We start from the raw sequence: 26,229 nt of genomic DNA on the forward strand, positions 1-26,229 counted from the left end.
CTAACAGAAAAAACACCGTTGTTTTACAACAGAAAATCCATTCTTTTTCCCGTTTTTTAGAGCCAAAAAAATCTATATGACATATATCAAAGTTCGTCCTAGAAGAAAAAGTCTGGATTTTGGCGTATTAATTTACTGCTGGAAAGTTGGCGTTGTTGGAACTGGAAAAAAAAAATATAAGATTTCTGAAGACGGTACTGTTAGTATATGTGGTCGCAGGGGTCGAGTCATAGCTCCTGGCCCCGTTCCTATAGGTGATAATAGTCAATTTGAAGTGGGTAAACAATAGTCTGTCGCAGGAATAAAGCTTATGTGGCCTTAGTGCCAGAACAATAACTTGGCCAAGTGGTGCACTTAGCCCAGTGGCACACCTGGCCAAGTGGCACACCTGGCCAAATGGCACCCCTGGCCAAGTGGCACACCTGGTCAAGTGGCACACCTGGCCTAGTGGCACACCTGGCCTAGTGGTACGCCTGGAACGCAGGCGGGAGAGATACATGATTATATACACCTGGAATATCCTAGAGGGACTAGTACCGAATTTGCACACGAAAATCACTCACTACGAAAGCAAAAGACTTGGCAGACGATGCAACATCCCCCCAATGAAAAGCAGGGGTGTCACTAGCACGTTAAGAGACCATACAATAAGTGTCAGGGGCCCGAGACTGTTCAACTGCCTCCCAGCATACATAAGGGGGATTACCAACAGAACCCTGGCAGTCTTCAAGCTGGCACTGGACAAGCACCTAAAGTCGGTTCCTGACCAGCCGGGCTGTGGCTCGTACGTTGGTTTGCGTGCAGCCAGCAGCAACAGCCTGGTTGATCAGGCTCTGATCCACCAGGAGGCCTGGTCACAGACCGGGCCGCAGGGGCGTTGACCCCCGGAACTCTCTCCAGGTAAACTCCAGGCACACCTGGCCTAGTGGCACACCTGGCCTAGTGGCACACCTGGCCTAGTGGTACACCTGGCCTAGTGGCACACCTGGCCAAGTTATACACTCATACTAACCTCACATACACTGTATGTGAGGTTAGCATGGTGGCTGAGGTAATGGGTGTGGTGATAGCATGGTGGCCGAGGTAATAGGTGGGGGTGATAGAATGGTGGCCGAGGTAATGGGTGGGGTGACAGCATGGTGGCCGAGGTAATAGGTGGGGTGATAGCATGGTGGCTGAGGTAATGGGTGGGGTGACAGCATGGGGGCTGAGGTAATAGGTGGGGGTGATAGCATGGTGGCCGAGGTAATAGGTGGGGGTGATAGCATGGTGGCTGAGGTAATGGGTGGGGTGACAGCATGGTGGCCGAGGTAATAGGTGGGGGTGATAGCATGGTGGCTGAGGTAATGGGTGGGGTGACAGCATGGGGGCTGAGGTAATGGGTGGGGTGACAGCATGGTGGCCGAGGTAATAGGTGGGGGTGATAGCATGGTGGCTGAGGTAATGGGAGTGGTGATATCATGGTGGCTAAGGTAATGCGTGTGGTGATACAGGCCTGAGACACCTGTAGATACAGAAAGAGGCCTTTCCAGGCCTCTTTCTGTATCTGCATAAAAAGGCCTGAAATTATGGCCGACCTGAGGACATCCTCACCAAATCTACTACAGATTCCATTCATGGGTTGTTCTGCAATAAGTACCCGCCTTATAAATGCAAAGAAAAAAAAAGTGTATTGAGATACAGGTGATCGTGTCAGAGGGGGTCGCCCTTTTTGAGTTCTGACAGACAAGCCAAAATTTCTTTTCTGTAATTGTGAATTCTTTTTGTAAGACATTAAGTAAGATTAATAGTCATTCAGTTGAAACGTGAAGCAAGATTTTCGGGTGAATATGAGGTCTGAGTGATGCAAGTTGTGTAGTGTGAATATCACGGGACGGACTGGAGAATTGGTGGTTAATTCGTGCTAAGTGATCGTGTTGTGATGCTCCGTAGTGATATTTCATGTTAAATGATCATATGCCTATGTTCCATCAACTGTACATCGTGTTAAATGATCATACGTCGATGTTCCACCACTCAACTTCATGCTGAAGATTGTGACTTCGATGTCCCACCAAGAAAGTAACAGCATCCAGGTCCAGGTGCATCATCCTCAATCCTTTGTGACTTCGATGTCCCACCAAGAAAGTAACAGCATCCAGGCCCAGGTACATCATCCTCAATCCTTTGTGTCTTCGATGTCCCACCAAGAAGGTAACAGCATCCAGGTCCAGGTGCATCATCCTCAATCCTTTGTGACTTCGATGTCCCACCAAGAAAGTAACAGCATCCAGGCCCAGGTACATCATCCTCAATCCTTTGTGACTTCGATGTCCCACCAAGAAGGTAACAGCATCCAGGCCCAGGTACATCATCCTCAATCCTTTGTGACTTCGATGTCCCACCAAGAAGGTAACAGCATCCAGGCCCAGGTACATCATCCTCAATCCTTTGTGACTTCGATGTCCCACCAAGAAGGTAACAGCATCCAGGCCAAGGTACATCATCCTCATTCCTTTGCGAGGTACAATCAGGCTGACATCGCTAACCACAAGAGAATCAAAGCTTACAAAACCAATTCTCGTTCACCCGAAGAACGTTCAGTGATGACAGAACGTAAAGACCACAAGACCAGTGGTCTGTCAGCCACCAACGGGAAACCAGACATCCAGGTTGCTGAAGCTGCGGACATCCCTTCCCACAAGACCACTATGAACTGGCCTCCTGCCGGAATTTCATTTGCATACACCTGCGACAGGTGTAGCCTGGTGGTGTGGAGACAGGTGTGGGTGATGCTGGTGTGGCTGCTGCTGTTACCCAAATTAACTCTGGCTGATGAGGGTAAGTGAAACTAAGATATTTTATTGTTTTGCAGCAAGACTTTTGTAATATCCCAGGTATAATGTACATGGTAGTACAAGGTACAGATAGTACATGGCAGTCCATAATAGTACATGATACAGATAGTACATGGTAGTCCGTGATAGTACATAGTACACATAGTATCCTCGTAGTAGGGATAATAACTGGTGTATCCCTGCAGACTGTCATCCCTGGCTGTCAACAACACAACAGAACCTGACAGTAGCTACTGGTCGACAAGCAAGACTGACCTGTGTGGTCGACAACCTGCGTCACTACAAGGTTAGTGGTGGTGGTAGTTGTGGTGGTAGTAGTGGTAGAACATATCATCTACCACCATTGTGTAATCACATATCAGGAATTAAGTTTAAGGACATATGGTATCCTCACGTATCATACCAGACATCTTACCTGTCTCCCCAGGTAGCATGGACGCACTACGGCCCAAGAGGTAGAGCCGTGCTGACAGTAGACACCCAAGTCATCACTAAGAACCAGAGAGTGTCACTAGTCAAGGAACAAGGGGGTACTACCTGGTCACTAGTCATAACTAACATCACTACTAGTGATGGTGGACTTTACCTGTGTCAACTAAATACTGTTCCACCTCACAGACTCTACTTTCACCTTCACGTAGTGGGTTAGTTCACCTTCTAACATTGATGTAGTGGGTTAGTTTACCTTCTAACACTGATGTAGTGGGTTAGTTCACCTTGTAACATTGATGAAGTGGGTTAGTTTACCTTCTAACATTGATGTAGTGACTTAGTTTACCTTCTAACATTGATGTAGTGGGTTAGTTTACCTTCTAACATTGATGTAGTGACTTAGTTTACCTTCTAACATTGATGTAGTGGGTTAGTTTACCTTCTAACATTGATGTAGTGACTTAGTTTACCTTCTAACTTTGATGTAGTGGGTTAGTTTACCTTCTAACATTGATGTAGTGGGTTAGTTTACCTTCTAACATTGATTTAGTGGGTTAGTTTACCTTCTAACATTGATGTAGTGGGTTAGTTTACCTTCTAACATTGATGTAGTGGGTTAGTTTACCTTCTAACATTGATGTAGTGGGTTTACTTTCTAACATTGATGTAGTGCTTAGTTTACCTTCTAACATTGATGTAGTGCTTAGTTTACCTTCTAACATTGATGTAGTGGGTTAGTTTACCTTCTAACATTGATGTAGTGGATTAGTTTACCTTCTAACATTGATGTAGTGGATTAGTTTACCTTCTAACATTGATGTAGTGGGTTAGTTTACCTTCTAACATTGATGTAGTGGGTTAGTTTACCTTCTAACATTGATGTAGTGGCTTAATTTACCTTCTAACATTGATGTAGTGGGTTAGTTTACCTTCTAACATTGATGTAGTGGCTTAGTTTACCTTCTAACATTGATGTAGTGGGTTAGTTTACCTTCTAACATTGATGTAGTGGCTTAGTTTACCTTCTAACATTGATGTAGTGGCTTAGTTTACCTTCTAAAATTGATGTAGAGGGTTAGTTTACCTTCTAACATTGATGTAGTGGGTTAGTTTACTTTCTAACATTGATGTATTGCTTAGTTTACCTTCTAACATTGATGTAGTGGATTAGTTTACCTTCTAACATTGATGTAGTGGGTTAGTTTACCTTCTAACATTGATGTAGTGGGTTAGTTTACCTTCTAACATTGATGTAGTGGGTTAGTTTACCTTCTAACATTGATGTAGTGGGTTAGTTTACCTTCTAACATTGATGTAGTGGGTTAGTTTGCCTTCTAACATTGATGTAGTGGGTTAGTTTGCCTTCTAACATTGATGTAGTGGCTTAGTTTACCTTCTAAGATTGATGTAGTGGCTTAGTTTACCTTCTAACATTTAAGTAGTGGGTTAGCTTACCTTCTAACATTGATGTAGTGGGTTAGTTTACCTTCTAACATTGATGTAGTGGGTTAGGTTCCCTTCTAACATTTAAGTAGTGAGTTAGTTTACCTTCTAACATTGATGTAGTGGCTTAGTTTACCTTCTAACATTGATGTAGTGGGTTAGTTTACTTTCTAACATTGATGTAGTGCTTAGTTTACCTTCTAACATTGATGTAGTGGCTTAGTTTACCTTCTAACATTGATGTAGTGGGTTAGTTTACCTTCTAGCATTGATGTAGTGGGTTAGTTTGCCTTCTAACATTGATGTAGTGGGTTAGTTTACCTTCTAAGATTGATGTAGTGGCTTAGTTTACCTTCTAACATTTAAGTAGTGGGTTAGTTTACCTTCTAACATTGATGTAGTGGGTTAGATTACCTTCTAACATTGATGTAGTGGGTTAGTTTACCTTCTAACATTTAAGTAGTGGGTTAGTTTACCTTCTAACATTTAAGTAGTGAGTTAGTTTACCTTCTAACATTGATGTAGTGACTTAGTTTACCTTCTAACATTGATGTAGTGACTTAGTTTACCTTCTAACATTGATGTAGTGGGTTAGTTTACCTTCTAACATTGATGTAGTGACTTAGTTTACCTTCTAACATTGATGTAGTGACTTAGTTTACCTTCTAACATTGATGTAGTGGGTTAGTTTAGCTTCTAACATTGATGTAGTGACTTAGTTTACCTTCTAACATTGATGTAGTGACTTAGTTTACCTTCTAACATTGATGTAGTGGGTTAGTTTACCTTCTAACATTGATGTAGTGGGTTAGTTTACCTTCTAACATTGATGTAGTGGGTTAGTTTACCTTCTAACATTGATGTAGTGGGTTAGTTTACCTTCTAACATTGATGTAGTGGGTTAGTTTACCTTCTAACATTGATGTAGTGGGTTAGTTTACCTTCTAACATTGATGTAGTGGGTTAGTTTACCTTCTAACATTGATGTAGTGGGTTAGTTTGCCTTCTAACATTGATGTAGTGGGTTAGTTTGCCTTCTAACATTGATGTAGTGGCTTAGTTTACCTTCTAAGATTGATGTAGTGGGTTAGTTTACCTTCTTACATTGATGTAGTGGGTTAGTTTGCCTTCTAACATTGATGTAGTGGGTTAGTTTGCCTTCTAACATTGATGTAGTGGCTTAGTTTACCTTCTAAGATTGATGTAGTGGCTTAGTTTACCTTCTAACATTTAAGTAGTGGGTTAGTTTACCTTCTAACATTGATGTAGTGGGTTAGTTTACCTTCTAACATTGATGTAGTGGGTTAATTCACCTTCTAACATTGAAGTAGTGAGTTAGTTTACCTTCTAACATTGATGTAGTGGCTTAGTTTACCTTCTAACATTGATGTAGTGGGTTAGTTTACTTTCTAACATTGATGTAGTGCTTAGTTTACCTTCTAACATTGATGTAGTGGCTTAGTTTACCTTCTAACATTGATGTAGTGGGTTAGTTTACCTTCTAGCATTGATGTAGTGGGTTAGTTTGCCTTCTAACATTGATGTAGTGGGTTAGTTTACCTTCTAAGATTGATGTAGTGGCTTAGTTTACCTTCTAACATTTAAGTAGTGGGTTTACCTTCTAACATTGATGTAGTGGGTTAGTTTACCTTCTAACATTGATGTAGTGGGTTAGTTTACCTTCTAACATTTAAGTAGTGGGTTAGTTTACCTTCTAACATTTAAGTAGTGAGTTAGTTTACCTTCTAACATTGATGTAGTGACTTAGTTTACCTTCTAACATTGATGTAGTGGGTTAGTTTACCTTCTAACATTGATGTAGTGACTTAGTTTACCTTCTAACATTGATGTAGTGACTTAGTTTACCTTCTAACATTGATGTAGTGGGTTAATTTACCTTCTAACATTGATGTAGTGTGTTAGTTTACCTTCTAACATTGATGTAGTGGGTTAGTTTACCTTCTAACATTGATGTAGTGGGTTAGTTTGCCTTCTAACATTGATGTAGTGGGTTAGTTTGCCTTCTAACATTGATGTAGTGGCTTAGTTTACCTTCTAAGATTGATGTAGTGGCTTAGTTTACCTTCTAACATTTAAGTAGTGGGTTAGTTTACCTTCTAACATTGATGTAGTGGGTTAGTTTACCTTCTAACATTGATGTAGTGGGTTAGTTTACCTTCTAACATTTAAGTAGTGAGTTAGTTTACCTTCTAACATTGATGTAGTGGCTTAGTTTACCTTCTAACATTGATGTAGTGGGTTAGTTTACTTTCTAACATTGATGTAGTGCTTAGTTTATCTTCTAACATTGATGTAGTGGCTTAGTTTACCTTCTAACATTGATGTAGTGGGTTAGTTTACCTTCTAGCATTGATGTAGTGGGTTAGTTTGCCTTCTAACATTGATGTAGTGGGTTAGTTTACCTTCTAAGATTGATGTAGTGGCTTAGTTTACCTTCTAACATTTAAGTAGTGGGTTAGTTTACCTTCTAACATTGATGTAGTGGGTTAGTTTACCTTCTAACATTGATGTAGTGGGTTAGTTTACCTTCTAACATTTAAGTAGTGGGTTAGTTTACCTTCTAACTTTTAAGTAGTGAGTTAGTTTACCCTCTAACATTGATGTAGTGACTTAGTTTACCTTCTAACATTGATGTAGTGGGTTAGTTTACCTTCTAACATTGATGTAGTGACTTAGTTTACCTTCTAACATTGATGTAGTGACTTAGTTTACCTTCTAACATTGATGTAGTGACTCAGTTTAGCTTCTAACATTGATGTAGTGACTTAGTTTACCTTCTAACATTGATGTAGTGACTTAGTTTACCTTCTAACATTGATGTAGTGGGTTAGTTTACCTTCTAACATTGATGTAGTGGGTTAGTTTACCTTCTAACATTGATGTAGTGGGTTAGTTTACCTTCTAACATTGATATAGTGGGTTAGTTTACCTTCTAACATTGATGTAGTGGGTTAGTTTGCCTTCTAACATTGATGTAGTGGGTTAGCTTGCCTTCTAACATTGATGTAGTGGCTTAGTTTACCTTCTAAGATTGATGTAGTGGCTTAGTTTACCTTCTAATATTTAAGTAGTGGGTTAGTTTACCTTCTAACATTGATGTAGTGGGTTAGTTTACCTTCTAACATTGATGTAGTGGGTTAATTCACCTTCTAACATTGAAGTAGTGAGTTAGTTTACCTTCTAACATTGATGTAGTGGCTTAGTTTACATTCTAACATTGATGTAGTGCGTTAGTTTACTTTCTAACATTGATGTAGTGCTTAGTTTACCTTCTAACATTGATGTAGTGGCTTAGTTTACCTTCTAACATTGATGTAGTGGGTTAGTTTACCTTCTAGCATTGATGTAGTGGGTTAGTTTGCCTTCTAACATTGATGTAGTGGGTTAGTTTACCTTCTAAGATTGATGTAGTGGCAAAGTTTACCTTCTAACATTTAAGTAGTGGGTTAGTTTACCTTCTAACATTGATGTAGTGGGTTAGTTTACCTTCTAACATTGATGTAGTGGGTTAGTTTACCTTCTAACATTTAAGTAGTGGGTTAGTTTACCTTCTAACATTTAAGTAGTGAGTTAGTTTACCTTCTAACATTGATGTAGTGACTTAGTTTACCTTCTAACATTGATGTAGTGGGTTAGTTTACCTTCTAACATTGATGTAGTGACTTAGTTTACCTTCTAACATTGATGTAGTGACTTAGTTTACCTTCTAACATTGATGTAGTGGGTTAGTTTAGCTTCTAACATTGATGTAGTGACTTAGTTTACCTTCTAACATTGATGTAGTGACTTAGTTTACCTTCTAACATTGATGTAGTGGGTTAGTTTACCTTCTAACTCTACAATTGTCTTCTAACATTGATGTAGTGGGTTAGTTTACCTTCTAACATTGATGTAGTGGGTTAGTTTACCTTCTAACATTGATGTAGTGACTTAGTTTACCTTCTAACATTGATGTAGTGGGTTAGTTTACCTTCTAACTCTACAATTGTCTTCTAACATTGATGTAGTGACTTAGTTTACCTTCTAACATTGATGTAGTGGCTTAGTTTACCTTCTAACTCTACAATTGTCTTCTAACATTGATGTAGTGGCTTAGTTTACCTTCTAACATTGATGTAGTGGTTAGTTTACCTTCTAACATTGATGTGGTGGGTTAGTTTACCTTCTAACATTGATGTAGTGGGTTAGTTTACCTTCTAACATTGATGTAGTGACTTAGTGTACCTTCTAACATTGATGTAGTGACTTAGTTTACCTTCTAACATTGATGTAGTGGGTTAGTTTACCTTCTAACTCTACAATTGTCTTCTAACATTGATGTAGTGGCTTAGTTTACCTTCTAACATTGATGTAGTGGGTTAGTTTACCTTCTAACATTGATGTGGTGGGTTAGTTTACCTTCTAACATTGATGTAGTGACTTAGTTTACCTTCTAACATTGATGTAGTGACTTAGTTTACCTTCTAACATTGATGTAGTGGGTTAGTTTAGCTTCTAACATTGATGTAGTGACTTAGTTTAGCTTCTAACATTGATGTAGTGGGTTAGTTTAGCTTCTAACATTGATGTAGTGACTTAGTTTACCTTCTAACATTGATGTAGTGGGTTAGTTTAACTTCTAACATTGATGTAGTGACTTAGTTTAGCTTCTAACATTGATGTAGTGACTTAGTTTACCTTCTAACATTGATGTAGTGGGTTAGTTTAACTTCTAACATTGATGTAGTGACTTAGTTTAGCTTCTAACATTGATGTAGTGACTTAGTTTACCTTCTAACATTGATGTGGTGGGTTAGTTTACCTTCTAACTCTACAATTGTCTTCTAACATTGATGTAGTGTACTCACCTAATTGTGGTTGCAGGAGTCGAGACTCAGCTCCTGGCCCCGTCTCTTCACTGATCGCTACTAGGTCCTCTCTCTCCCTGCTCCCTGAGCTTTGTCATACCTCGCCTTAAAGCTGTGTATGGTTCCTGCCTCCACTACATCACTTGCCAGACTATTCCACTTCCTGACAACTCTGTGACTGAAGAAATACTTCCTAACATCCCTGTGACTCATCTGAGACTTCATCTTCCAATTGTGTCCCCTTGTTGATGTGTCCCCTTGTTGCTGTGTCCCCTTGTTGCTGTGTCCCCTTGTTACTGTGACCCCTTGTTGCTGTGTCCCCTTGTTACTGTGACCCCTTGTTACTGTGCCCCCTTGTTGCTGTGTCCCCTTGTTGCTGTGTCCCCTTGTTGCTGTGTCCCCTTGTTGCTGTGTCCCCTTGTTGTTGTGTCCCCTTGTTGTTGTGTCCCCTTGTTGCTGTGTCCCCTTGTTGCTGTGTCCCATTGTTGCTGTGTCCCCTTGTTGCTGTGTTCCCTTGTTGCTGTGTCCCCTTGTTGTTGTGTCCCCTTTTTGCTGTGTCCCCTTGTTGTTGTGTCCCCTTGTTGCTGTGTCCCCTTGTTGTTGTGTCCCCTTGTTGTTGTGTCCCCTTGTTGCTGTGTACCCTTGTTGCTGTGTACCCTTGTTGCTGTGTCCCCTTGTTGCTGTGTCCCCTTGTTGCTGTGTCCTCTTGTTGTTGTGTCCCCTTGTTGTTGTGTCCCCTTGTTGCTGTGTCCCCTTGTTGTTGTGTCCCCTTGTTGTTGTGTCCCCTTGTTGTTGTGTCCCCTTGTTGCTGTGTCCCCTTGTTGCTGTTTCCCCTTGTTGCTGTGTCCCCTTGTTGCTGTGTCCCCTTGTTGCTGTGTCCCCTTGTTGCTGTGTCCCCTTGTTGCTGTGTCCCCTTGTTGTTGTGTCCCCTTGTTGCTGTGTCCCCTTGTTGCTGTGTCCCCTTGTTGCTGTGTCCCCTTGTTGCGGTGTCCCCTTGTTGCTGTGTCCCCTTGTTGCTGTGTCCCCTTGTTGCTGTGTCCCCTTGTTGCTGTGTCCCCTTGTTGCTGTGTCCCATCTCTGGAACATCCTGTATCTGTCCACCTTGTCTATTCCTCGCAGTATTTTGAATGTCGTTATCATGTCTCCCCTTAGCTGTGTATGTGTATGTCTGTGTATGTGTACCTTCTACAACATATTCTACGTTATCTTCGTCAGCGTCACCAGTGATCGTACGACCTCCTGACGACGCAGAGGCAGTAGAAGGCCAGGACGTCGTACTAGAGTGTGAAGCTACTGGCGACCCAGTACCAACACTCACCTGGAGGAGGGATACCCCAGTACCCATCTCTCTCAACCAGTCCCAAGGTGAGTGTACCTGGAGGAGGGATACCCCAGTACCCATCTCTAATACTGTCTAACACACTAACACTGTCTAACACCCTAACACTGTCTCTCTAGCAGCAGGGACGGGACCTCGTCTAGTGTTGTCACCAGTCACCAGAGGTCACACAGGAGCCTTTCTCTGTGTTGCTTCCAATGGTGTTCCGCCAGCAGTGTCAGCAAGGGCCCAGCTGACAGTCAAGTGTGAGTACCATCAGCTGACAGTCGAGTGTAAGTACCACCAGCTGACAGTCAAGTGTAAATACCACTATCTGACTGGTTGGTTGGTTAATGGGGTTTAAAGTCTGTCTAACTACACGAGGGTCATTAAGACTGGTTGGGTGGTTAATGGGGTTTAAAGTCTAACTACACGAGGGTCATTAAGACTGCAGGTCACCTGGTCACCACTAGTCAAGAATACTTTAATACCTAAAATACTGATTAATATAAACTACTAAGGGGTGTTTTCGGCCTGCCGAGATGCTGCCGCCGGCATGTACTGCCAACGGCAGGCATGTTCCGGCATGTTCCGGCATGTTCCGGCATGTTCCGGCATATACCAGACATGTTCCGTCCAGTTTCCGGCCGGTCGGAACATACCCGAGGGAACGGGTATGTGTTTAAACACAAACGGCACGGTGAGAGGAAGACGGCAGCAATCACCGACCGTAGTGTCACTGAGTTTGTTCCAAGACAAACGGCAAGTCGAGAAGGAGACGGCAGCTCCAAAGAGAGCATGTCAAAATAGTCTCGCTGTGCGCCGGCCCTCTTAGACGGCGGTGGCACCAAGAGACTATGGGGTGTTTTCGGCCGGCCGGCATCTGGACCGCCGGCATGTCCTGCCAACGGCAGGCATGTTCCGGCATGTACCAGACATGTTCTGTCCAGTTCCCGGCCGGACAGAACATGATTCCGGCCGGCCGGAACATACCCGAGGTAAAAGTACTGTGGCCGGCCCTCTTAGACGGCGATTGCGCCAAGAGACTATGAGATGTTTTCGGCCGGGATGCCGCCGGATGTAAGTCCCAAAAAATGACTGAGTCTCAGGAATTTTTCGACGAGGATTTCCCGTTGAAAAGACACACAACCCAGTACTTTCGAATGGAGACATATACACCATTTTCTCAGAGCATGTACAGTTAGGGAGACGGGTGGTGCCGCTCCCCAAGATGGAAGAAAAAAACGGCGTTAACGCTGCTCGCGCTTGTCTGGTACGAGTGTAGCACGTTGCCTTGGACACTTGGGAAGAAGGAGAAGTGTCACCGGAGGGAACAGTGGTGTGTACGCCGACCCTCTTAAACGGCGATGGCGCCAAGAGACGATGGTGTGTCTCCGGCCTCTGTTGCCGTCACAGTATTCTACCACAGTCTCACTGAGTTTGTCCCAAGACAAACGGCACCTCGAGAGGAAGACGGCAGCTCAATTGAAAGGATATTATAATAGTCTCCCTGAGTAGTGTGTGTGCAGAGATTACACCAGGGTCATTAAGACTGGTTGGTTGGTTAATGGGGTTTAAAGTCTATCTACTACACGAGGGTCATTAAGACTGGTTGGTTGGTTAATGGGGTTTAAAGTCTACTACACGAGGGTCATTAAGACTGGTTGGTTGGTTAATGGGGTTTAAAGTCTACTACACGAGGGTCATTAAGACTGGTTGGTTGGTTAATGGGGTTTAAAGTCTACTACACGAGGGTCATTAAGACTGGTTGGTTGGTTAATGGGGTTTAAAGTCTATCTACTACACCAGGGTCATTAAGACTGGTTCGTTGGTTAATGGGGTTTAAAGTCTACTACACGAGGGTCATTAAGACTGGTTGGTTGGTTAATGGGGTTTAAAGTCTACTACACGAGGGTCATTAAGACTGGTTGGTTGGTTAATGGGGTTTAAAGTCTACTACACGAGGGTCATTAAGACTGGTTGGTTGGTTAATGGGGTTTAAAGTCTACTACACGAGGGTCATTAAGACTGGTTGGTTGGTTAATGGGGTTTAAAGTCTACTACACGAGGGTCATTAAGACTGGTTGGTTGGTTAATGGGGTTTAAAGTCTACTACACGAGGGTCATTAAGACTGGTTGGTTGGTTAATGGGGTTTAAAGTCTATCTACTACACCAGGGTCATTAAGACTGGTTGGTTGGTTAATGGGGTTTAAAGTCTACTACACGAGGGTCATTAAGACTGGTTGGTTGGTTAATGGGGTTTAAAGTCTACTACACGAGGGTCATTAAGACTGGTTGGTTGGTTAATGGGGTTTAAAGTCTACTACACGAGGGTCATTAAGACTGGTTGGTTGGTTAATGGGGTTTAAAGTCTACTACACGAGGGTCATTAAGACTGGTTGGTCGGTTAATGGGGTTTAAAGTCTACTACACGAGGGTCATTAAGACTGGTTGGTTGGTTAATGGGGTTTAAAGTCTATCTACTACACCAGGGTCATTAAGACTGGTTGGTTGGTTAATGGGGTTTAAAGTCTATCTACTACACGAGGGTCATTAAGACTGGTTGGTTGGTTAATGGGGTTTAAAGTCTATCTACTACAGGAGGGTCATTAAGACTGGTTGGTTGGTTAATGGGGTTTAAAGTCTATCTACTACACGAGGGTCATTAAGACTGGTTGGTTGGTTAATGGGGTTTAAAGTCTATCTACTACTCCAGGGTCATTAAGACTGGTTGGTTGGTTAATGGGGTTTAAAGTCTATCTACTACACGAGGGTCATTAAGACTGGTTGGTTGGTTAATGGGGTTTAAAGTCTATCTACTACACGAGGGTCATTAAGGCTGGTTGGTTGGTTAATGGGGTTTAAAGTCTATCTACTACACGAGGGTCATTAAGACTGGTTGGTTGGTTAATGGGGTTTAAAGTCTATCTACTACACGAGGGTCATTAAGACTGGTTGGTTGGTTAATGGGGTTTAAAGTCTATCTACTACTCCAGGGTCATTAAGACTGGTTGGTTGGTTAATGGGGTTTAAAGTCTATCTACTACACGAGGGTCATTAAGACTGGTTGGTTGGTTAATGGGGTTTAAAGTCTATCTACTACACGAGGGTCATTAAGACTGGTTTGTTGGTTAATGGGGTTTAAAGTCTATCTACTACACGAGGGTCATTAAGACTGGTTGGTTGGTTAATGGGGTTTAAAGTCTATCTACTACACGAGGGTCATTAAGACTGGTTGGTTGGTTAATGGGGTTTAAAGTATATCTACTACACCAGGGTCATTAAGACTGGTTGGTTGGTTAATGGGGTTTAAAGTCTATCTACTACACCAGGGTCATTAATGACCCTGGTGTAGTAGATAGACTTTAAACCCCATTAACCAACCAACCAGTCTTAAGACTGGTTGGTTGGTTAATGGGGTTTAAAGTCTATCTACTACACCAGGGTCATTAAGACTGGTTGGTGGGTTAATGGGGTTTAAAGTCTATCTACTACACCAGGGTCATTAAGACTGGTTGGTTGGTTAATGGGGTTTAAAGTCTGTCTACTACACGAGGGTCATTAAGGCTGCAGGTCACCTGGTCACCACCAGTCAAGAATACTTTAATACCTAAAATACTGATTAATATAAACTACCACTGTATATACACTGAGATATACACCTCTCAGTGTATATACACTGAGATATACACCTCTCAGTGTATATACACTGAGATATACACCTCTCAGTGCATATATATATATATATATATATATATATATATATATATATATATATATATATATATATATATATATATATATATATATATATATATATATATATATATATATATATATATATATTATAATTCCCAGAAGGTTTCAATCCCATCCATTAGTTGATTCGCTGCGGGTTTATCTTACAGATGCCCCGGAGATCGTGGGCGGCGTGGGCGTGGTGTGGGCGGAGGTGACGGGCTGCGCGGCCCTGGTGTGTGAATTTAGAGGCTGGCCTAGGCCTACCGTAGCCTGGACCAGGGACAGGCGGCTTATAGGTCAGTAGGCCTACGCTTATTTTCAGTTATTTTGAGTCTTTCAGGTATACAGTGTACACTGTATGTAATGTACTTAAGCAATATAGAACACCCTGGTTACAAATCAGCTTATAAGCGAGTAATCAACTAGGTAAGCTAGTTCTTACAAAGTAACATGTACAGAACGCGGTTGGAACGCGTACTGGTCTTGTCTGGAGACTTGTACCAGAGTAGCGGCAACTGCAGTTATCTGTGATATTCAGTGTCAGGGACCCAAGACTGTTCAACTGCCTTCCTGCATACATAAAGGGGATTACCAATAGACCCCTGGTTGTCTTCAAGACACCTGGTTGTCTTCAAGATCCCTGGTTGTCTTCATGACCCTTGGTTGTCTTCAAGACCCCTGGTTGTCTTCAAGACACCTGGTTGTCTTCAAGACACCTGGTTGTCTTCAAGACACCTGGTTGTCTTCAAGACTCCTGGTTGTCTTCAAGACTCCTGGTTGTCTTCAAGACTCCTGGTTGTCTTCAAGACTCCTGGTTGTCTTCAAGATCCCTGGTTGTCTTCAAGACACCTGGTTGTCTTCAAGACCCCTGGTTGTCTTCAAGACCCCTGGTTGTCTTCAAGACTCCTGGTTGTCTTCAAGATCCCTGGTTGTCTTCAAGACTCCTGGTTGTCTTCAAGACACCTGGTTGTCTTCAAGATCCCTGGTTGTCTTCAAGACCCCTGGTTGTCTTCAAGACTCCTGGTTGTCTTCAAGACACCTGGTTGTCTTCAACTCACCTGGTTGTCTTCAAGACCCCTGGTTGTCTTCTAGACACCTGGTTGTCTTCAACTCACCTGGTTGTCTTCAAGTCCCCTGGTTGTCTTCAAGACTCCTGGTTGTCTTCAAGACTCCTGCTTGTCTTCAAGACACCTGGTTGTCTTCAACTCACCTGGTTGTCTTCAAGACCCCTGGTTGTCTTCAAGACTCCTGGTTGTCTTCAACTGACCTGGTTGTCTTCAAGACCCCTGGTTGTCTTCAAGACCCCTGGTTGTCTTCAACTCACCTGGTTGTCTTCAAGACTCCTGGTTGTCTTCAAGACACCTGGTTGTCTTCAAGACCCCTGGTTGTCTTCAAGACTCCTGGTTGTCTTCAAGACTCCTGGTTGTCTTCAACTCACCTGGTTGTCTTCAAGACACCTGGTTGTCTTCAAGTCACCTGGTTGTCTTCAAGATACCTGGTTGTCTTCAAGACTCCTGGTTGTCTTCAAGACACCTGGTTGTCTCCAAGACACCTGGTTGTCTTCAAGACCCCTGGTTGTCTTCAAGACTCCTGGTTGTCTTCAAGACTTCTGGTTGTCTTCAAGACCCCTGGTTGTCTTCAAGACCACTGGTTGTTTTCAAGACCCCTGGTTGTCTTCAACACCCCTGGTTGTCTTCAACTCACCTGGTTGTCTTCAAGACTCCTGGTTGTCTTCAAGACTCCTGGTTGTCTTCAACTCATCTGGTTGTCTTCAAGACCCCTGGTTGTCTTCAAGACCCTTGGTTGTCTTCAAGACTCCTGGTTGTCTTCAAGACTATTGGTTGTCTTCAACTCACCTGGTTGTCTTCAAGACACCTGGTTGTCTTCAAGTCACCTGGTTGTCTTCAAGTCACCTGGTTGTCTTCAAGACACCTGGTTGTCTTCAAGACACCTGGTTGTCTTCAAGTCACCTGGTTGTCTTCATGACACCTGGCTGTCTTCAAGACCCCTGGTTGTCTTCAAGACCCCTGGTTGTCTTCAAGACCACTGGTTGTCTTCAAGACCCCTGGTTGTCTTCAAGACCCCTGGTTGTCTTCAAGACCCCTGGTTGTCTTCAAGACACCTGGTTGTCTTCAAGACACCTAGTTGTCTTCAAGTCACCTGGTTGTCTTCAAGACCCCTGGTTGCCTTCAAGACCCCTTGTTGTCTTCAAGACCCCTGGTTGTCTTCAAGACCCCTGGTTGTCTTCAAGACACCTTGTTGTCTTCAAGACCCCTGGTTGTCTTCAAGACCCCTGGTTGTCTTCAAGACCCCTGGTTGTCTTCAAGACACCTGTTGTCTTCAAGACCCCTGGTTGTCTTCAAGACACCTGGTTGCCTTCGAGACCCCTGGTTGTCTTCAAGACACCTGGTTGTCTTCAAGTCACCTGGTTGTCTTCAAGACACCTGGTTGTCTTCAAGACCCCTGGTTGTCTTCAAGACACCTGGTTGTCTTCAAGACACCTGGTTGTCTTCAAGTCACCTGGTTGCCTTCAAGACCCCTGGTTGTCTTCAAGACCCCTGGTTGTCTTCAAGACATCTGGTTGTCTTCAAGACACCTGGTTGTCTTCAAGACCCCTGGTTGCCTTCAAGACCCCTGGTTGTCTTCAAGACCCCTGGTTGTCTTCAAGACATCTGGTTGTCTTCAAGACACCTGGTTGTCTTCAAGACCCCTGGTTGCCTTCAAGACCCCTGGTTGTCTTCAAGTCACCTGGTTGTCTTCAAGACCCCTGGTTGCCTTCAAGACTCCTGGTTGTCTTCAAGACACCTGGTTGTCTTTAAGACCCCTGGTTGCCTTCAAGACCCCTGGTTGTCTTCAAGACACCTGGTTGTCTTCAAGACACCTGGTTGTCTTCAAGGCCCCTGGTTGCCTTCAAGACCCCTGGTTGTCTTCAAGACACCTGGTTGTCTTCAACTCACCTTGTTGTCTTCAAGACCCCTGGTTGTCTTCAAGACTCCTGGTTGTCTTCAACTCACCTGGTTGTCTTCAAGACCCCTGGTTGTCTTCACGACACCTGGTTGTCTTCAAGACACCTGGTTGTCTTCAAGACCCCTGGTTGTCTTCAAGACCCCTGGTTGTCTTCAAGACCCCTGGTTGTCTTCAAGACCCCTGGTTGTCTTCAAGACACCTGATTGTCTTCAAGACCCCTAGTTGTCTTCAAGACCCCTGGTTGTCTTCAAGACACCTGGTTGTCTTCAAGACACCTGTTGTCTTCAAGACCTCTGGTTGTCTTCAAGACACCTGGTTGCCTTCGAGACCCCTGGTTGTCTTCAAGACTCCTGGTTGTCTTCAAGACACCTGGTTGTCTTCAAGACCCCTGGTTGTCTTCAAGACCCCTGGTTGTCTTCAAAACACCTGGTTGTCTTCAAGACACCTGGTTGTCTTCAAGTCACCTGGTTGCCTTCAAGACCCCTGGTTGTCTTCAAGACCCCTGGTTGTCTTCAAGACACCTGGTTGTCTTCAAGACACCTGGTTGTCTTCAAGACCCCTGGTTGCCTTCAAGCCCCCTGGTTGTCTTCAAGACCCCTGGTTGTCTTCAAGTCACCTGGTTGTCTTCAAGACCCCTGGTTGCCTTCAAGACTCCTGGTTGTCTTCAAGACACCTGGTTGTCTTCAAGACCCCTGGTTGCCTTCAAGACCCCTGGTTGTCTTCAAGACACCTGGTTGTCTTCAAGACCCCTGGTTGTCTTCAAGACTCCTGGTTGTCTTCAACTCACCTGGTTGTCTTCAAGACCCCTGGTTGTCTTCAAGACTCCTGGTTGTCTTCAAGACTCCTGGTTGTCTTCAACTCACCTGGTTGTCTTCAAGACCCCTGGTTGTCTTCAAGACACCTGGTTGTCTTCAAGACACCTGGTTGTCTTCAAGACCCCTGGTTGTCTTCAAGACACCTGGTTGTCTTCAAGACCCCTGGTTGTCTTCAAGACCCCTGGTTGTCTTCAAGACCCCTGGTTGTCTTCAAGACACCTGGTTGTCTTCAAGACACCTAGTTGTCTTCAAGTCACCTGGTTGTCTTCAAGACCCCTGGTTGCCTTCAAGATCCCTGGTTGTCTTCAAGACCCCTGGTTGTCTTCAAGACCCCTGGTTGTCTTCAAGACACCTGGTTGTCTTCAAGTCACCTGGTTGTCTTCAAGTCACCTGGTTGTCTTCAAGTCACCTGGTTGTCTTCAAGAGCCCTGGTTGCCTTCAAGACCCCTAGTTGTCTTCAAGACACCTGGTTGTCTTCAAGACACCTGGTTGCCTTCAAGACCCCTGGTTGTCTTCAGGACACCTGGTTGTCTTCAAGACACCTGGTTGTCTTCAAGTCACCTGGTGGTCTTCAAGACCCCTGGTTGCCTTCAAGACCCCTGGTTGTCTTCAAGACACCTGGTTGTCTTCAAGACACCTGGTTGTCTTTAAGTCACCTGGTTGTCTTCAAGACCCCTGGTTGTCTTCAAGACCCCTGGTTGTCTTCAAGACACCTAGTTGTCTTCAAGACACCTGGTTGTCTTTAAGTCACCTGGTTGTCTTCAAGACCCCTGGTTGTCTTCAAGACCCCTGGTTGTCTTCAAGACACCTGGTTGTCTTCAAGACACCTGGTTGTCTTTAAGTCACCTGGTTGTCTTCAAGACCCCTGGTTGTCTTCAAGACCCCTGGTTGTACCCAAGGTGTACACAGGAACTTATCAGAATGCTCAAAGGGTACACGGGCTCACCTAACTGATAGCAGTCACCTAGCAGCAGGTGAGGTTCACCTAACATATCTTCACCTAACAGAGAGTTCGCTGGACCAGTGGGACATGGATGGTACAGGACGGTCCAGCTTAGTCTTCAAGAGCATCACTACTGAGGACTTTGGACTGTACACCTGCACAGTCAGTAACCTCCTGGGCTCCAGGTCCACTCTCCTGACCTTGCTAGGTGAGTGTAACTGACCTCTGGCTACTCACCTAATTGTGCTCACCTAGTTGTGGTTGCAAGGGTCGAGTCATGGCTCCTGGACCCGCCTCTTCACTGGTGACTAGGAGGTACAGTCTGTGAGTGTACTCAACTAATTGTACTCATCTAATTCAGTCCTCAGTCTTGTAGACCTATCCATATACATACTTAATACACACGTGTATATGTATGATTGTTATTATTATTACATTACAGAGGTGACAACCACCACCAGTTCCACCACAATTACCACAACTACTACCACTACTACCACCACTACCAGCACTCCTGGGTCTTCAGTGACAGTAGACCAGAAGGATCTTGTAGACCAGGGGGTCGCGAAGACCTCTTTCAGGTCATTCTTGCTACGTAAGTGTACTCACGTAATTGTGATTGTAGGGGTCGATTCATAGCTCCTGGCCCCGCCTCTTCGCTGGTCGCTACTAGGTCACTCTCTCCCTGCTCCATGAGCTTTTATCATACCTCGTCTTAAAGCTATGTATGGATCCTGCCTCCACTACATCGCTTCCCAAACTATTCCACTTCCTGACAACTCTGTGACTGAAGAAATATTTCCTAACATCCCTGTGACTCATTTGAGTTTTCAACTTCCAAATGAGACCCCTTTTTGCTGTGTCCCCTTGCTGCTGTGTCCCCTTGTTACTGTGCCCTCTTGTTACTGTGTCCCCTTGTTACTGTGTCCCCTTGTTACTGTGTCCGCTTGTTGCTGCAACCTCTTGTTGCTGTGTCCTCTTGTTGCTGTGTCCCCTCGTTGCTGTGTCCCCTAGTTACTGTGTCCCCTTGTTGTTGTGTCCCCTTGTTGCTGTGTCACCTTGTTGTTGTGTCCCCTTGTTGCTGTGTCACCTTGTTGTTGTGTCCCCTTGTTGCTGTGTCCCCTCGTTGCTGTGTCCCCTTGTTACTGTGTCCCCTTGTTGCTGTGTCCCCTTGTTGTTGTGTCCCCTTGTTGTTGTGTCCCCTTGTTTCTGTGTCCTCTTGTTGCTTTGTCCCCCTGTTGTTGTTTCCCCTTGTTCCTATGTCCCCTTGTTGCTGCGTCCTCTTGTTGCTGTGTCCCCTTGTTGCTGTGTCCCCTTGTTGTTGTGTCCCCTTGTTGTTGTGTCCCCTTGTTGCTGTGTCCCCTTGTTGTTGTGTCCCCTTGTTTCTGTGTCCCCTCGTTGCTGTGTCCTCTTGTTCCTATGTCCCCTTGTTGCTGTGTCCCCTTGTTGTTGTGTCCTCTTGTTGTTGTGTCCCCTTGTTGCTGTGTCCTCTTGTTGTTGTGTCCCCTTGTTGCTGTGTCCCCTTGTTGCTGTGTCCCCTTGTTCCTATGTCCCCTTGTTGTTGTGTCCCCTTGTTGTTGTGTCCCCTTGTTGTTGTGTCCCCTTGTTGCTGTGTCCCCTTGTTGCTGTGTCCCATTGTTGCTGTGTCCCCTCGTTGCTGTGTCCCTTCGTTGCTGTGTCCCCTTGTTCCTATGTCCCCTTGTTGCTGTGTCCCCTTGTTGTTGTGTCCCCTTGTTGCTGTGTCCCCTTGTTGCTGTGTCCCCTTGTTGCTGTGTCCCCTTGTTGTTGTGTCCCCTTGTTGCTGTGTCCCCTTGTTGCTGTGTCCCCTTGTTGCTGTGTCCCCTTGTTGCTGTTTCCCCTTGTTGTTGTGTCCCCTTGTTTCTGTGTCCCCTTGTTGCTGTGTTCCCTTGTTTCTATGTTCCTTTGTTGCTGTGTCCCCTTGTTGCTGTGTCCTCTTGTTGTTGTGTCCCCTTGTTGCTGTGTCCCCTTATTGTTGTGTCCCCTTGTTTCTGTGTCACCTTGTTTCTGTGTCCCCTTGTTTCTGTGTCCCCTTGTTGCTGTGTCCCCTTGTTGCTGTGTCCCCTTGTTACTGTGCCCCCTTGTTGCTATGTCCCCTTGTTGCTGTGTCCCCTTGTTGCTGTGTCCCCTTGTTGTTGTGTCCCCTTGTTGCTGTGTCCTCTTGTTGTTGTGTCCCCTTGTTGCTGTGCCCCCTTGTTGCTATGTCCCCTTATTGCTGTGTCCCCTTGTTGCTGTGTCCCCTTGTTGCTATGTCCCCTTGTTGCTGTGTCCCCTTGTTGTTGTGTCCCATCTCTGGAATATCCTGTCACTGTCCACCTTGTCAATTCCTCTCAGTATTTTATATGTCGTTATTATGCCTCTCCTGTCTTCCAGTGTCGTCAAGTTGAGTTCCCTTACCCTCTCCTCGTTGGACAATTTCCCTTAACTCCGGGACTAGTCTCGTTGCAAACCTTTGCACTTTCTCTAATTTCTTGACATATACTCACCTAGTTGTGATTGCAGGGGTCGAGTCACAGTTCCTGGCCCCCGTGTATGTGTAACCTTTAACCTTAGTTATTATAATAGCCATACATGACATGTATCACATGTATTTCCTTATGCAAGTTATCATATGTGTTATTTTACATATGTCAACACGTGTGTGCATATTACTCACATATTACATATGTTACATATCCCACATATTACAAACATCTGTGAACATTATACACACATATGATAGGTGGATAACAGGTGTTATTCTGACGTTACAGATGGAGCCACCACCTCCAGCTGTGGCCCAGGATGCCACCAGCTGCACCAGCTGGTTCACTGCCTGCCTTGCTGGCTCTGTCTACTGACCAGCTGTCTCCTCCACCTGCTGGTGCTGCTCCAGCTGCGCTAGTACCATATGTTTGTGGTTGCTGGGGATCGAGTTGCAGCTCCTGGCCCCTGTGTTTACAATCAGTTTTCAATAATGTTTGTAAATGTTGAATAAATAAAAATATGATTTGTTAAATAGTTTATTTCTGTAAACCTATGATAATAATAATAATAATAATAATAATAATAATAATAATAATAATAATAATAATAATAATAATAATAATAATAATAATAATAATAATTGGAGGGATACCAAGTGTATTTCCCATGGATAACCTCCTGTATCCTACCTCATTCCCAACTAAAGCGACACTATCCCTTTCCCAGGGTATCCTCCAGGGGGAGTTGAATGATAGCTCCAGGCCTTTCGTCTTGGAATCAGCACGTCATCAGGAGCTTGCAAGCTGATGACGTGCTGATATAGATAGTGGCAGATATCACTGCAGATAACAGTCTTGTATGTATATCTGGACTCTAGGTTATGTTTAAGTCACTAGAGAGAGAGAGCTAGAGATAGAGAGAGCTAGAGAGAGAGAGAGCTAGAGAGAGAGAGAGAGAGAGCTAGAGATAGAGAGAGCTAGAGATAGAGAGAGAGCTAGAGATAGAGAGAGAGCTAGAGATAGAGAGAGAGCTAGAGATAGAGAGAGAGATAGAGAGAGAGCTAGAGAGAGAGAGCTAGAGATAGAGAGAGCTAGAGATAGAGAGAGAGAGATAGAGAGAGAGCTAGAGAGAGCTATAGATAGAGAGAGCTAGAGATAGAGAGAGCTGAGAGACAGAGAGAGAGCTAGAGATAGAGAGAGCTAGAGATAGAGAGAGCTAGAGACAGAGAGAGAGCTAGAGATAGAGAGAGAGAGCTAGAGATAGAGAGAGAGAGAGAGGTCTCTCTCTCTTGCATATAATATAAATTATATTAATTCTGGTTATTTTTCTGGTTTCCGTCTTGTCTTTGTCTAGTTCCCCTTTGTTGTGTGTTGAGGACGACCCCTTGTGTTGTGTGTTGAGGACGACCCCTTGTGTTGTGTGTTGAGGACGACCCCTTTGTTGTGTGTTGAGGACGACCCCTTGTGTTGTATGTTGAGGACGACCCCTTGTGTTGTGTGTTGAAAACGACCCCTTTGTTGTGTGTTGAGGACGACCCCTTGTGTTGTGTGTTGAGGACGACCCCTTGTGTTGTGTGTTGAGGACGACCCCTTTGTTGTGTGTTGAGGACGACCCCTTGTGTTGTGTGTTGAGGACGACCCCTTTGTTGTGTGTTGAGGACGACCCCTTGTGTTGTATGTTGAGGACGACCCCTTTGTTGTGTGTTGAGGACGACCCCTTGTGTTGTATGTTGAGGACGACCCCTTTGTTGTGTGTTGAGGACGACCCCTTGTGTTGTGTGTTGAGGACGACCCCTTGTGTTGTGTGTTGAAAACGACCCCTTTGTTGTGTGTTGAGGACGACCCCTTGTGTTGTGTGTTGAGGACGACCCCTTTGTTGTGTGTTGAGGACGACCCCTTGTGTTGTATGTTGAGGACGACCCCTTGTGTTGTGTGTTGAGGACGACCCCTTGTGTTGTGTGTTGAGGACGACCCCTTGTGTTGTGTGTTGAGGACGACCCCTTGTGTTGTGTGTTGAGGACGACCCCTTGTGTTGTGTGTTGAGGACGACCCCTTTGTTGTGTGTTGAGGACGACCCCTTGTGTTGTGTGTTGAGGACGACCCCTTTGTTGTGTGTTGAGGACGACCCCTTGTGTTGTGTGTTGAGGACGACCCCTTTGTTGTGTGTTGAGGACGACCCCTTGTGTTGTGTGTTGAGGACGACCCCTTTGTTGTGTGTTGAGGACGACCCCTTGTGTTGTATGTTGAGGACGACCCCTTTGTTGTGTGTTGAGGACGACCCCTTGTGTTGTATGTTGAGGACGACCCCTTGTGTTGTATGTTGAGGACGACCCCTTGTGTTGTGTGTTGAGGACGACCCCTTGTGTTGTGTGTTGAGGACGACCCCTTGTGTTGTGGGTTGAGGACGACCCCTTGTGTTGTGGGTTGAGGACGACCCCTTGTGTTGTGGGTTGAGGACGACCCCTTGTGTTGTGGGTTGAGGACGACCTCTTGTGTTGTATGTTGAGGACGACCCCTTGTGTTGTATGTTGAGGACGACCCCTTGTGTTGTGTGTTGAAGACGACCCCTTGTGTTGTGTGTTGAGGACGACCCCTTGTGTTGTGTGTTGAGGACGACCCCTTGTGTTGTATGTTGAGGACGACCCCTTTTGTTGTGTGTTGAAGACGACCCCTTGTGTTGTGTGTTGAGGACGACCCCTTGTGTTGTGTGTTGAGGACGACCCCTTTGTTGTGTGTTGAGGACGACCCCTTGTGTTGTGTGTTGAGGACGACCCCTTTGTTGTGTGTTGAGGACGACCCCTTGTGTTGTGTGTTGAGGACGACCCCTTTGTTGTGTGTTGAGGACGACCCCTTGTGTTGTATGTTGAGGACGACCCCTTTGTTGTGTGTTGAGGACGACCCCTTGTGTTGTATGTTGAGGACGACCCCTTGTGTTGTATGTTGAGGACGACCCCTTGTGTTGTGTGTTGAGGACGACCCCTTGTGTTGTGTGTTGAGGACGACCCCTTGTGTTGTGGGTTGAGGACGACCCCTTGTGTTGTGGGTTGAGGACGACCCCTTGTGTTGTGGGTTGAGGACGACCCCTTGTGTTGTGGGTTGAGGACGACCTCTTGTGTTGTATGTTGAGGACGACCCCTTGTGTTGTATGTTGAGGACGACCCCTTGTGTTGTATGTTGAGGACGACCCCTTGTGTTGTGTGTTGAAGACGACCCCTTGTGTTGTGTGTTGAGGACGACCCATTGTGTTGTATGTTGAGGACGACCCCTTTTGTTGTGTGTTGAAGACGACCCCTTGTGTTGTGTGTTGAGGACGACCCCTTGTGTTGTGTGTTGAGGACGACCCCTTGTGTTGTGTGTTGAGGACGACCCCTTGTGTTGTGTGTTGAGGACGACCCCTTATGTTGTGTGTTGAGGACGATCCCTTGTGTGTGTTGAGGAGGACCCCTTGTGTTGTGTTGAGGACGACCCCTTGTGTTGTGTGTTGAGGACGACCCCTTGTGTTGTGTGAGGACGACCCCTTGTGTTGTGTGTTGAGGACGACCCCTTGTGTTGTGTGTTGAGGTGAGTGTGAGTGCAGGTGAGTGTAGGTGAGTGTAGGTGAGTGTAGGTGAGTGTATGTGAGTGTATGTGAGGGTATGTGAGTGTAGGTGAATGTAGGTGAGTGTAGGTGAGTGTATGAGTGTAGGTGAATGTATGTAAGTGTAGGTGAGTGTGGGTGAGTGTAGGTGAGTGTAGGTGAGTGCAGGTGTGTGTAGATGTACGTAGGTGAGGGTAGGTGAATGCAGGTGAGTGTAGATGAGTGTAGGTGAGTGTAGGTGAGTGTAGGTGAGTGTATGTGAGTGTAAATGAGTGTAGGTGAGTGTGAGTGTAGGTGTGTGTATGTGAGTGTAGGTGAGTGTATGTGAGTGTAGGTGAGTGTATGTAAGGGTAGGTGAGTGTAGGTGAGTGTATGTTAGTATAGGTGAGTGTAGGTGAATGAAGGTGAATGTATGTGAGTGTAGGTGAGCGTAGGTGAGTGTAGGTGAGTGCAGGTTAGTGTATGTGAGTGTAGGTGAGTGTAGGTGAGTGTACGTGAGTGCAGCTGAGTGTAGGTGAGTGTAGGTGAGTGTAGGTGAGTGTATGTGAGTGTGAGTAAAGATGAGTGCAGGTGAGTGTAGGTGAGTGTAGGTGAGTGTAGGTGAGTGTAGGTGAGTGTAGGTGAGTGAAGGTGAGTGTAGGTGAGTGTAGGTAAGTGCAAGTGAGTGTAGGTGAGTGTAGGTGAGTGTATGTTAGTGTAGGTGATTGTAGGTGAGTGTATGTGAGTGTAGGGGAGTGTAGGTGAGTGTATGTGAGTGTAGGTGAGTGAAGGTGAGTGTAGGTGAGTGTAGGTGAGTGAAGGTGA

At 45.0% G+C, this 26,229-nt stretch overlaps 1 protein-coding gene across 1 annotated transcript; it reads left to right on the top strand.

Annotated features, from left to right (window-relative positions):
• Positions 1-1,559: 1,559 nt before the first annotated feature.
• LOC128704616 (uncharacterized) lies at positions 1,560-22,305 on the top strand. The gene is made up of 9 exons (XM_070079665.1): positions 1,560-2,820; positions 3,023-3,123; positions 3,265-3,481; positions 10,796-10,945; positions 11,042-11,164; positions 14,808-14,936; positions 19,430-19,573; positions 19,808-19,960; positions 22,137-22,305. The coding sequence occupies exons 1-9, from the start codon at positions 2,025-2,027 to the stop codon at positions 22,265-22,267; spliced, it is 1,944 nt and encodes a 647-aa protein (XP_069935766.1). The 5' UTR covers positions 1,560-2,024; the 3' UTR covers positions 22,268-22,305.
• The last annotated feature ends 3,924 nt before the right edge of the window (positions 22,306-26,229 follow it).

The sequence above is a fragment of the Cherax quadricarinatus genome, chromosome 100, assembly GCF_038502225.1.
Source record: "Cherax quadricarinatus isolate ZL_2023a chromosome 100, ASM3850222v1, whole genome shotgun sequence".
Taxonomy (NCBI): domain Eukaryota; kingdom Metazoa; phylum Arthropoda; class Malacostraca; order Decapoda; family Parastacidae; genus Cherax; species Cherax quadricarinatus.

Coding starts and splice junctions, on each gene's coding strand:
- LOC128704616 (XM_070079665.1), top strand. CDS start 2,025: ATGCTGAAGATTGTGACTTCGATGTCCCACCAAGAAAGTAACAGCATC. Junction 3,124..3,264: donor ACAACCTGCGTCACTACAAG/GTTAGTGGTGGT, acceptor CTGTCTCCCCAG/GTAGCATGGACGCACTACGG. Junction 10,946..11,041: donor CTCTCTCAACCAGTCCCAAG/GTGAGTGTACCT, acceptor TCTCTCTAGCAG/CAGGGACGGGACCTCGTCTA.